The following is a 13,883-nucleotide window of genomic DNA, read 5'->3' as shown; positions in this document are numbered from 1 at the left end:
TTATTTAAATCTTAAAAACTGGGCTAAAGGGCTGTATTTCCTCCCTAATGTCTTTTATAGCAAATAGTGGAAAAGTTAAGGGGTGTGTGTTTGGGGGAAGGGTTGAGGCGGGGGAGGGCGGTCTGGAAGAATAGGATTCTTTGCTTCTAACAGACTTAGTAAAATAAAAAGAAAGAAATAAAAGTTTGTTTCCGTTATTAAGCCCCATCTATGCTTGAAACACAGCTGAAATAGGGCAAGTTCAAGGCACGGAGACGCGTGTTCTGATTTGGTTGTTTACCATCAATCAGACCGTTGCTTGGCAGACACTGGATGGTTATGAGCCTGAACAAGCTGAAAAGGGGCAGGAAAAGAAGTGGAGGCAGCATTCTTCCTATTTAAAGCTGCAACGCTTGAAAAAAGTTTCCGCAGACGGTGCTGGAGCCGGTGCTGAAAAAGTGGGTTTGCAGAGGCTGCCCTGGGGCTGGTGCCGAGAGAGGACCCCTCAGCTGCCTTCATGGTGCTACAATAACCTAGAATCGACTTTTCACGCCCAGGAGGACCCACATGTCTAATATTTAGATATGATGGCAAACTGGGTGGAAGCAAGACCTCTCCTCATTCTTACTGTTTTATTAGGGCAATTTGTCTCAATAAAAGCCCAGGAAGAAGGCGAGGATGGCGATTTTGCCGGTGAGTTTGCTTGTGATGTTTATTGCACGGTTTGGGAAAGAGATGGAATGTTAAGCCCCAGGAAGAGCATGAAGAGGAGGTTCTGGTTTGAAGTTTGAGAAAGGGGCTGACAGATTTGCACCTGGGAAACGGCTCAGAAGACAATTGGGATGTTTGTTAAGTTCGGAGATTCCCTGTCTGCCATTGGAGAGTACATTACTAAGTGTTTCTGGGAAAGTCGACGATTAAGCTCTTTTGCTTTAGTGTAAGGGTGGGAAGTTTCAAAGAAGAGAGCTTAAAAACCGAGCCCTAAAGGCACTTTTCCTTAGAGGAGTTGTGTTCTGAGGGCTGGAGTTTTCAGAGCAAGAAAAAGTTGCTGCAGAAGCTGGGTAGGGTGGAGTCTTTTTGTACTGAACTTCAGCTGCTTCATAAAATTCTTTGTTTAAAAAAACCTTTGCAGCAACTCTGATAGCTCTGAATTGCCTTTGTCTTTGTCTTCTGTTCCTTTCTCTTTACAGACTTACACTTCTTCACCATTTTCATTTGTGAGCTTAAAGGCATTTTTGCTTACTGAGCGGGAGTCTCGTTTATTTCTCTGTGACAGAGGCTGATGGAAGCCAGATTTCTTAAACAGTGGTATTTTCCCACCCGAGTGACTCGATCATCAGGACAGCGGTGGTTCCCTGGTTGGATGGTGGGAAGCAGGAAACCAGCATGCCTTATATACAACTTATTTGGCATGGGCTATTTGTGTGGGCAGTATCCCTTAGAGCAAAGTTTTTTTTTTTTTTTTTTTTTTTGGTTTTGGTTTTTTTCAGAGACACATCTTGCCTGATTAACGAATTTTTTCCTATGCAATTTGCATATATTAGGGTTGGGTTATATGTTACAGTTAAGCAACATAATGCATGAATTATAGAACAGACAATATTTAAACTGGTTTCTCTGATTGTTAAATCCTTACTCTTGAGGAGGGAAAATTCAAATAAAGATATGTGTTCCTTTTTAATATACCATTACAGATTTCTATAAATGTTTAACATTAAACTCAAGCTTTTAAAACTTGGCACATTCATTAACATTTTCAGTTGCTATCTTTCAAATATATATATATATATATATATATACACACACAGCTACACTTGTCCATACATGTATATCAAATAAATACATATTTACTAGCTGCTTCTGTGCATTTTTGCTCCAAGTTGTTTATAAAATTAATCTAGAGAGCGTAAGTTCTAAAAACTTTTAAAAAGTGAAAATAAGCATCTGGAAATGGAGATTCAACAGTCCGTCAGGAGTCCTATAGAGGGGGCACTTTCTAAGATCTTGGAACTTTTTGAAAATGAGGCAATTTGCAAAATGTAAACTCTTGAGTTTCCTTGCAATGATATGAGCAGCATATATCACTTGGTATGGTGGGGCCGACAACTGAATGGAAAGTTGAAGTTTGGAAAGTGAAGGAAAAAATACAGCAAAATTACAATACAAATAGAAAATCTGAATATAAAAGGAACGATTTGCTCCCCTTCCCACCAAAACAATCAACTTTAAAAAAATGTAATACAACTTTCTTTTTCAACTCTTGTTAACATTATAACTTACTTTTGTAAAGCTTGAAAGTAATTAAATGTGTGAACAAATGAAAAGAATGTTCAATAAGATATATGGAATAGGCCATATGCCAAAAGACTTTCCCAAATAGTTGTGATTATATGTAGGTATTTCTGAAAACTGAGTGAGTTTTCCTTAATACTAATTTACATAAATGTTAGGAATGTGATGCTTGGTACAAAGAAGTTCCCAACTCCAAATCAACCCCTCTACCCTCAGTATAATTAAACACCACAGAAACTGGAATTCCAAACATCAGATTTTACAGAGAAGGGGTAATTGCTTTCATATGTATTGCAAATAATAAATTCCCCTTTTATTTCTCAACCTAAGAGCGTGTATTTGATAAAACTCAATAGCAAAAAAAAAGTAACTACTTAAAATGATACAGAAAAGAATTCCAGAATCCAGTGTATTAAGAGTTACTTAGCTTTTTTCTATTACCTACCATGTACATTTTGATTTAAGTTGATGTTGTATGGATACTTGGCAACATTTTATTTCCCTTGTTCAGACATGTTACAAGCTTAATGAAAGTTTAAGAATTTAGAGACTTCATGTGAGATTGAGTTAGGGAAGAGTAAGTTTAGGTAAATACTTTAAATTAGAGAAATATATAAGGCACACATCAAAGCAAGAATACATTTTTCAAATTTTAGCTATAATGTCATATATTATAGTATTTATTTTGTGTACAAATATCAACATGTTTATAAGCTTTTACTTTTGTCTTTTTACGAGTTCCAGATATATTTTTATGAATGTGACTGTGGTTATTTACCAGTAAATTTTTAAAAAGCTGAGTTCCTGCATGACAAAAATATATATGTATGATAATGGAAAGTTTCCAACACAAAGAAATATTACCCTGATTTGATCATTGTAAATTGTATATAAGTATCAAATGTCACATTGGACCCCATAAGTATGTATGAGTTTATGTGTAAATTAAAAATCTTAAGAACCTTGAAAAAGTGAGTAAATGCAATTTAGGGATTTTAGGTCAAAATAGTGCCATTTTTCAATATATAATTTAGAGCTGATTTGAATTTTTAAATTATATGAAATCAAAAGAATGATATTTGGGAATCAGGCTAACTTTATTTGAAACTATTCAGTAATAAAAATCAGGGAGTTAAAAAGACAAAATCAGCTTTTCAAAAGTTTTCTCTCTGTGTGTGTGTGTGTGTGTGGTGGTAGGGGGCTTTGAAATATTCCACATTTTTTTTTGTAAGAAAAAATACAAAAAAATTACAGTCAAGTTCATAAGTCTAACATTTAGTGAGCTATATATATTCTTATTATTAGAAAAATATGCATACACTATTTATGTGAATAATCTTAGGTATGAACCACTTTATTCAATTCTAGAGGAGGAATAGAGAAAAGTGAAGGTGGAGAAATGTACTATTTTATTTCCAGATGCTCTAAACACCATTGCTTTCAGAGGACTGACAGGTTACATAAACAAGTGAACCAAGTGAGTTGAGTGTCACAGGAGATGATGAGGCTTCTGCAGAACAAAGATGCATGTCTACCTTAAAGCATTCAAAATTAACATTTTTAGAAAGCATTGTACAAGCCAAATAAAATATATCTTAGTGCCAAATTTAGCTCATGAACCATAAATCTGCAGCACTCATGTTTCAATCCTACATTGATATCCTGCGACCAAGCCAACTCCTCATTACGAGAGAAGAGGGGCTCATAGTGTTTTCTACATCATGATCTCTTGCACTTTTGCACAGAGGAATAGGAAGATGCAGGTGCCTAACACCTGGCAGGGCTTTGATAGCATCATTTTGCAGTTTGCATAGAATATTAATATGGAACTTAAGGTAGCTGTCCATTCATAAATTGTTTTCAATTCATTACTATTGATATAAGTACTTTGAATTATGCAAGACATTTAGATTTTTCTTTCATAGTAAATGTTTTAATTTATGTCCAGCTGCATGTAACAGAATGCAGTAAATCAAAAATGGCTGTTCTTTTTCTCTTATGTAGCAGATTTTAAGTAGGCAGTGAAAGGCTTGTCTATTGGTTCTACAAAGTCATCAGGAAATTAGGCCATTTGTAGCTCTCTACCGCCATATTTGTAGGATGTGGTTATTGATTTTATGGTCCTACATGGCTGATGGAGCTCCAGCCACTGCCTAAACTTTCTGCATTTGGATACAGGATTGGAGACAAAAGCTGTGACCCTTCTCCCCCAAACCCTTTAGAGAAACATTTCAGTTTTCATTACATTTAAACTTGTATTTAGTGTTATGGTCACACACAGCAGCAAGGGAGACTAGAAATGTACTAGCCATAGGAATTAGCAATGTACTCTACTAAATAGTTATGCTGTGGAAGGTTTGAGAAAGAATGGCTATTCAAATACAGCCACAGTTTGGGCCACAATAAGCATATGCATTGGCCACTTTTAGTGAGATAGATCTTGTGTTTTCAAAGAACAGAATATAGTTGAATGAGCAGATCCACCCTGATTAGTGTTCATTTCTGAGCACACTGCAAAGCTAAGGACCCTGGAAGGCACTTAAGAGTTAGGCTATATTTTCTTTCCTAATTCTCTTTAGATAAAGTACTTATACTGTCTTATACTCTTTAGATAAAGTACTTATACTGTCTATCCAAAGTAAAGTCAATCTTTTTGTTAAGGAGTTTATATTTTCCTACATAAGTAGATAGGTGAACAGATAGATTTTGTGAATTTTTTATATAAACCAATACAATGTGTACTTCAACCAGGATTCAAATTAGTTGGTAAGCAGTCTATGTATCAAGGTCAGGAGATCTTGTTACTAATATAGATTCTAGGTTCCTCTCCTTTCCAAATATCCTGATTTAGTTGGTTTGGAATGGGTTTGGGAATCTGCATTTTCCAAAGTTCTACAAGTGACTGACTCACATCAGTGAACCACTGTAATAAATCTTTGACCTGCTTTTGATCTTAATGTGAATCATTGGCTTATATGTTCCAAGTCTACACATTGTGACTTTGAAAATAACTTGGTTTGTAGTTATTCACTTTACTTGTAAAGCTGCCTAGTTATTCTTCATAAATAATCCATTGTAAAATCTTTACTTTTATTGTTTGTTTGTTTGTTTGTTTTTTGCTATGTGACATCCAAGTTATGGGCCAGTGTTGTGGTGCAGTGGGTTAGCCAATACTTACAATGCCTACCTACCATATAGGAGCACTGGCTCCAGTCCTGCTGTGCCACAACACTAGCCCCTAAACTGCGTCTCCTTCTGCGGTGAATATGGCATGAATGATGACCTGTGGGTCATTTTAAGCCCTTTTTGCTTCTTTTTTAAGAAAAGATTTATTTACGTATTTATTTGAAATAATTACAAAGAAGGATATATATATATATGCATATATATAGAGAGAGAGAGAGAGAGAAAGAGAGAGAAAGAGAAAAAGAAAGACATTCCTCTGGTTCTCTCCCCAAATGGCCGGAATGGCCAGGGCTTGGCCAAGCCAAATCCAGGATCCAGGAGCTTCTTTCAGATCTACAAGTACTTGGACTATATTCCACTGCTTTCCCAGGCACATTAGAATGGAGCTGGATTGGAACTGGAGCAGCCAGGACTCAAACCAGCACCCAAATGGGTTGCCAGCACTCCAAATGGTGGCTTAACTCACTGCGCCACAGCACTGACCTCTGGAAATTCACTATCACTTCTGGAAAAGTAACTCCAGACCCAAATCTCCCTAATGGAGACTTAGATGAATTATTCTACTTTGCAAAGAACTCTTGTTATTCAAATAGATTTCCAGTTGAGTAAAAAATTTTCATTTTCAACATTTCCCCTTTCAGCACTATCAGCAAAAGCTTGAGATTCATCGTTCACTTTTTAAATTATTTTATATGTGTACACAATGCAGGATGTGAGGCAAAAACAGCAAAAGGAAACTTTGAGAAATTGGTACTTAGAAAATTGGAATCATGTTTATCTGTGGCCACAGAATAAAATCTTTTGGAGTCACAGTTTGCTCCATGTAAAAGACTAATTCATGCACCGTCTCTTTACCTGACATGGTATTCAAAAAAATGTGAACATGCATATGCTTCATTTTGAACTGATGGTTCTTGCTCTGAAATTACAACATTGAAAAGTTTAGATTTAAATATGAGAGATATAGTAATGTGAATATTTCATGGCATGTTTGATCTAAACCTCATGGAAGACTCATGAGCTGTTATAGTCAATATTTCAAAAGGTCACCTTTTATTTCTCTTTGCAGACTTTCCTGAAATGTGCTGGAGGAAGTTTCTACCTCTACTTCCATGTTTCATTCATGGGCTCCTTCTCCTTTCTCTGTTTTCTTCTCAAAGGACTTGGTTCACTGATTCTGGATATCCTCTTCCTAGACCATCTATGGAAAAGTGATTTGCTTAACATCTAAATGCTGGGACTTCTCAGATCTCTCTCTCTCTTGAACTTGACCTTTCACATGAACTTCAGAGTTGTATATCCAACTCTCATCTGGGTGGTCCAGAACCACTTTAAGTTCAGCATCTGCAATACCCAATTCATTGTGTTTCCTCTGAGATGGGATCAGTTTTCTTACATATTCATTATGACAGCAAATCTTCTACACCATCCCACCTGGCATTCAATCAGTACAATTCTAATCAGTGTCTGCCATTTTACTTGCTAAGTGTTCTCAGATTTATATCATCTCCATCTCTACTACAAATGCTTCAGTTCAGGCCCTCATCATCTATCCGTGGTTTACTGTAATAGCATTCAAATGTCTCTTTGTTTCCCACGTTCCTATTCCCCACCCACACATATACAGATCTACTCTGACTGTGATATAAAACTAAAGCTTGATCATTTCATTTCCCTCTTTAAAATTTTCCATTGCTCACAGGGACTTTGAGGAAAAATAGGGTTCCAGGTTCTTAGCATGCTATGCAAGGTGCTCCTGATCTGGCCCATTTCTTTACTTAGTCACATCACTTGTCATTCTGTGCCTCAGAATAATGAGTTGCTTGTAGCTTCCACCCTTCAACACACACACACACACACACTCACGCACTCACACACTCATACATTCATTTTTCCTTTTGTAATATCTACTGTCCGGGTTCTACTCAGAATTTACATTCTCTCTCTAGTTGAGCTAAATGCACCTCTTTTTGCCATTTCACAGCTCTAAGTCACCTCTCCCAGGCAGGAACTGTATCATATTGAGGACACTTTGACCCATGAATCCATTTCACAATTTCCTAGAAGGTTAGCATTCTTAAATCCTGTTTTTATCATGTTATTACCAGTCTAATATTTTAATCTCAATTTGTCATTTTTTATTGCATCATGCTTAACACATTATATTGACATTAACTCTTTGTGTGTTTTAAGTGTAACAATGCTAAAATTATCCAACTGACTTTCAAGGCCACTCGTAATCTCCACTCTATCAACACCTGAAATTATTTCTGTTATCATGACTTAAACCCTATTGATAACTGCATGATATATCATCTTTTATTGGGTCAGAGCCAACTTGTATGTCTAACCTTTGCAATTTGGCTACACCTGTGCTTCTTTTTTCATCCTCCCCCTGTTGACGTTTTCCTTCAAAACTGGTCTCAAATCTTATAACCTCTATGAAATTAGGGGAGTCTAATCTTTTTAATAAATAAACCTTTTCTTTAAATGTACATTCTCTCTAAGTGCCTCAAATATGTTAGTATTGACCTCTGGGAAGTTTCTTGGGAGATAAGGGCCATGTCACAAATTCACTTTACATACCAGGTATGGTAATTATCTCATGCATATATGCCAAGTAAATACTATTCGTGAAAAATCTAAACAAATTTTTTACCACCATTCATTTGAGTGAACTGATTTCAATTCATGTTTTGTAAATTATATTTGTGGATTCTTGGGTGATTTTCTTGATTTTCCTATGTCTTAGTTCCTTTATATATAAAATATGAATGATATTTATCTCAAATAATTATTATGCAGGCTATCATGTATGTAAACCGCCTATATGATAGCATGATTTCCAGCAAGTAGGAAGTCATTAAATGGTAGTTGATATTATTATTATATTACTATATCACTTAATAGCAATAATAACAATTACTTATTGGGTGATTATGAAAGCCAAGATGTTAGATGTTATAGAAAAATCAACAACTTCTATTCTCAAACAGATTAAAATCAAAGGTAAAACCTAACATGCAAATTTCATTTACTACTCTGGTATGGTCATTTTGATAATACACCAATAATTTTATATTTTATTCATAAATTTTTCTAAGCCAATTTAAAAAAATTACTATTCAGATGGAAGGGTTATGTTGTATTGTCTCCTTTGGTAGGTTTACTACTGGAAAAAACAAAAGAAAAGGAAAACAAAAGCCTCTTCCCACTGGAAAGTTGCTGATGGCCCCATGAACTGAAGCATCACTGTCCCTCTCCTGTTTCACACCCACAAATACTTCTCATTCTCTGTGATTGTTCCCAGGGTGTGCACAAGCCAAGCTTGATCCACTCCATGTCCCAGTGCCACCTCATGCCTGTTTACCAACCTTGTCTCTTTCAGAGTTTATTTTCTGAAACTATAATGGTCATAAAATTTTCTGTTATAAAGTGGGAGCTTATTTTCCACTTTGCCTTGCTCTGGGTTCTGTTGAACGAGAGGAATTGCTTCACTAGGCAGGGATTTACAAGGCAGCTCCCGGGACTACTTGGATACAGTAGTGGGAGTGACCGTCTTTTCCCAGACTTTGCAGCAAGTTGCTTCATTTCCCAAAGGCTGTTAATCTACTTCACTCTCTGCACTCCCAGAGATTCTTGTGAGACTGACTCCAGAAAGCAGAAACGGATGTAAGATACAGGCACATTTTTCTTATGTTGCTGCACTTCTCTTTCTTCTCAATTTTTCAACCTTACAAATAAAGATGGGAAAAAAGCAATAAAGATGAGGTTAACTTAGAGGGAAAGAAGTGAAATTTATGTAGCTATGGAATTCTTTATCTTTGATATTCAATAGGGTTATTTTGTGGCCATCAGCTTTAGATGTTTTTCATTTTGGGATTCTGAGAATCCAAATGATTCCCATAGCAAATGCAATTTATTTATAGAGATTGACTATTTTCAATTCTCCTAATAGCAGTTATGTGCTTATTTATTTGCTCCTGTGGTAGAAGAACTTATCAGATTCATTTATGCTGGTTTGTAAGTATTGTTAAGCCATTTTCCCCCCTCATTATTTTTCAGAGCTTTTTGAAGAAATGATTCTACATAATTTAATTCAAGGATCCTGTGTCTCACATTAGTGTTCAATTTTTAGCTAGGATTTCTGGTGGGATGGGCTGGTAGACAGTGAGACCAACTGATTACCATGGAAAGATGAACTGCAAAGAAGTTTCGAGTTTTCTAGTATCTCAGTAAGGAAGGCCGAAAGGCGCTACACGTTATGAGACAAGTGAGACATCTTAGTGAAGAGCTTTCTGTTATATGAATTTATACTGGAAAAAAACAGCGATGAGGTCAACAAATGAACAACTGTTAATTCTATCAAGGGAACTTGAGGTTAAGCCTTGAAGTGCGACAGTGGTATGTCTTTCTACAAGCTTTTCAATTTTCCCCCCAACCCTTTACCAGCTTCTCCTTAAATCTTGAACTCTGCTGATTAGATTAGATAGGTTTTAAGTGTGATTTGTATTTTTCTGCTTTAAGCATAGTATCACTGAAGTGAATTTTGCTTAGACACAATTCATAGATTCCAAAATCAATTGGCATTCCCATTATCCTTGGAAGGTTTTATTATAGTGTGATTTTCTTTGATTATTTTAAAAAAGGAATAGTGGAGGTATTTATTTATGTAGTGGATTAGACCAAATAACAATGAAATTATCTTTTCAGAGGTAAATCAATTAATATACTCCAAGTTCCACTGTGGATATTTTGTGTTTTCGTACCTGAAGAATGACCAAATTAAGTCAATATGCTTTATGATATTTTAGTATATTCAGTGCATAAATAAATACTTTTCTTGCACCTGCCAAAGGTACAGTTCACATGAGCCACCTCATGTTCTTGCCATGTGTTCTTTGAGTATATGGCTGCCAAAGCTGTAGAAGTAAGAACCACTTTACGTATTTTAATTTTTAAGGTAAGTATGCTTTCAACCTCCTTTCTGTTTGAAGAAAATCCAGTTAGGATTTTGAGGCCATCCTAGCTTTTACTAGTGTCTCACACTGCAGCTCCATCTGCATATTATTTTCCCAAATTTTGCTTCAAATCAGACTTTTAGTTCTAGTCTGACCTACATTATTCTGTATCCTTTTATTTCTTACCCCATAGGTTACAATTGCATGCCACTTGTACTCTGTAGTTATTGCTTTAGTGTACAGGTTTAATAATATTACTCCCTGTAACGTGAGTTCATTATATGGCTTCTTGCCTTTTAAAATCTTGGTGTGCTATTCTTTGTCTGTGGGAATTAGTTGACATAGTGACCCTAGGAGAAAATCCCACTATTCTAATTACATTGTGGTTTAGGCTATAGGAAGATGAAATTCAGTTGTTATAGAAACCCCAAAGTGTCCTTGGAGAGTTACACAATCTAACATTAAAATCATTTCAAGCCTATCACTTTTCTTAATTTTTTCATTAATACATAATAATTGTGCATATTTATGGGACACAATGTGCTGGTAAAATAATGGTAATTAGTATGTCCATCTCCTTACCTTTAAGTTTGGAATCTTTGAGCTCTTCTCTTTCAGTTCTTCCTGAAAGACAACAAGTCTTTTCTAACAGAAACTGAAAGTCTCTTCCTATATTCAAAATGGAAACTTTCTCACCAGATTCCCATGGTTTCTAAATAGGAGTTTTGAGTTCTTTCAGGATTGAACCCTAAAAAGGCCACATCATGTATGCCCGAAGTGACTTTTCCCCAAAGCACAGATTTCCTGGAACCATTTCAGAATGGGTATTTCTGCCACCTCTTCTTTCTCTCCCTGCTTGCAATGTCTTCTCTTTCCTGCTTTGGCAGATTTAAAAAGATCATTTTTTTTCCACTGTGAAAACCTTCAGCGGCGTTTCAAGTGACACTGAATATAACCGTATGCCTCTGTGGCAATCAGCAGGATGTGGAAGATAGGAGAGAGGGGATGGGAAGTGTCATGTGCATGGGACAAGGGTTCTTTGACAGGGAGGAAAAAAAACTGGCTGATAGTTGACTTTTAGACTCTCACTGAGGTCCCCTAAAATATACTGCTCCGTGCTGATGTATGGCCTGATCTATATCTATATGTTGTCTTGTGAGATTTATTTAGAGAATTTCAAGGAATTTGTCATCTCTCAGTTTGTGTTCTTTGTTCTGTTTTTTTTTACCATGTTCTAAAACATAGCTATCTTAGAATAAATAATAAATAAATGGTGCCTTGTAACAAATAAGTAAATAAATAGTGCCACATCCTATTCTTTTGAGCTAACAGCATGTATACTGTCAATTAAGCCTGCAGGCAATAAAAAGAGTATATTGATTAACAGTGGGATTTTTTTGTTCCTGAGAAATTCCTAAGTTCCCAACTATTATTATTTTTATACATTTAGAGCTTTCTATAGCCAGTAATTCCTACATTAAGAACTTCTTTTCTGTTTACTTTCAACATATTGTTAACAATGCCAAGGACTTTGGAGTCTCCTGTTCTGAGTTCTGACTGTCTTTTGCTAACCATGTGACTTTGAGCAAGTTACTGATCTTCTTTGAGACTCAGTTTCTTCATCTGCCTATTTAAGAGGAATTAAACCGTTTGGCTCTTTATGGACACCGAAGAAATGTGGATATTATTAGTTCTTTTTGGGTGGATTTCCTTCTTGGACCATAATAAACTATCACCTCCATTAGACCATTCCTAGTTACTAGGTTTGATAGTGGGAAAGCTAGGGGAGCAGTGAATTCTAGGCACCAGGTGAAAAAAATGAAGAGGTCGAATATGGAGGAAAAATGTAACTGGAAGATCTGAAATGACAATGAGTTTTTATTTACCTTACATTTTTCCCTTTGGGCCAGACTTGTACTCAGCTCTTAAATATCCACAAAGCAAGTCAGGAAAATAAACTGGCCAAAACCTTTATCGGGATGCCTTTCACAAAGTTGGTGGTCCATATATTAATTCTTTTTTTCTCTGTAAAGATTTCTACAATTGTTTGTACATTTGACTCAGGTAGAGTTGTTTGAGAAGAGTGAAACTCTGCTCTATACATAAAACATCCATTTATTTTCCTGATACGTTATTGATGCCAAGGTAGACTAATCTGAGCCCTGAGGCAGTGTCTTTATGAGGGAAGACACGCACCTTTCCCTGAGCAGCCAGTGAAGAGTAAGCAGCTATGTGAACTCACTCAACTTCTAATAACTCAACTTGGCAATCGAGTCCCAACAGCACTGACCCTGAGTCAGAAAACTGGAATGAAGTCAGGACTTTTTCCTTGTAAGTTTCTTGTAAATACAGTGTGCTGCAGCTTTAATTCTTTCGTTTATCCAACTTGATAGCACTTTATACATATTTTTCTATCTTACAAGTTCAAAATCAAGAGTTTATAATATCTGTGGAAATTCATCAGCTAAAGGTTGTGTTACTATTTTAATATGCCTTCACTATGATGAAGTTAGCTAAATGCAACAAAATCTTTCACATAAATGATAACGTGAAAAAAAAAGAGAGAGTGTTTTTTTCTGTTTCAAAAATTTAAACCTTGAATTAAGGAAAGTAAAAGAGCCCACTTATATAATTTTCTAGAAGTTCTCAGAGTCCAAAATAAGAACTTAGTAGGGAAAATTAAAAATAGAAGCTTTGATAAATATAACCTATTAGAAGACAAAATGTGATTTTTTAAAAATCTAACTGGACGGCAGTCTCTCCAGAAGGAAAAATGTAGCTTCCTGGCAGAAGGCTGAATCGACCATTATTATGATTACTTTTTCCTTATTCATGTCTCATCAGGAAGCCTGTCTCAAAATCAAAGTTAAGCTCCAAGGGCCTGTTGGCAGCATGGTATCCCTTTTCTCTGGGTCATAAGGGGACTTGGAACTAGAAGTTTAAACTGGTGACAAATATCCTCAACAATCTGAGCCAAGTGTTTAGACAAAGGTTCCATCATCCTTCAGGCCTGTCTACTTTCTAGTATATTTTAAGACTCCCATGAAGAAAGAAACATGCAGTTAGAGAGATGAAAGCTTCAACTAAATAGGCTGTTACTTTCTTTCATGAATGAATTGTTGAAATAATTTTAAAGAAAAGTTTCTAAATTAAAGCTGGAGCAGGGCACAGGAAACCTGCGCTCTAAATGCAGCTCTATCAGAGACTAACTCGATGATTTTGTGCAAGCAACTTAAGTTCTCTCAGCCTCAGTTTCCTGCCTTCCAAAATCTGTGATACATCATCCAGGACCACTTTAACCACTGAAAGCCTGTGAATAAAAAGTGTCATCAAAATGTTCATGAAGATGTGTAAATGAAAATATTTTATCTGGATTTCATCTTTTTTTGCAATAAAGTAAACATCTTTTAATACCATTTTCCAACAAGACTTCGGAAGTCTGCTTGTGGAATATTTCCATAATCA

The 13,883-nt window shown here is 35.9% G+C and overlaps 1 protein-coding gene across 1 annotated transcript in view; it reads left to right on the top strand.

Annotated features, from left to right (window-relative positions):
* Positions 1-367: 367 nt before the first annotated feature.
* The window catches only part of COL5A2 (collagen type V alpha 2 chain), a 143,332-nt gene continuing 129,816 nt past the window's right edge, over positions 368-13,883 (top strand). The window contains exon 1 of the mRNA XM_062189006.1: positions 368-672. Within this exon, the coding sequence (XP_062044990.1) occupies positions 564-672 (109 nt within the window). The 5' untranslated portion in view covers positions 368-563. The remainder of the gene's footprint in view (positions 673-13,883) is intronic.

The sequence above is a fragment of the Lepus europaeus genome, chromosome 1, assembly GCF_033115175.1.
Source record: "Lepus europaeus isolate LE1 chromosome 1, mLepTim1.pri, whole genome shotgun sequence".
Taxonomy (NCBI): domain Eukaryota; kingdom Metazoa; phylum Chordata; class Mammalia; order Lagomorpha; family Leporidae; genus Lepus; species Lepus europaeus.
The sequence above is the reverse complement of the archived record's forward strand: the minus strand, read 5'-3'. Positions and strand labels throughout refer to the sequence as shown.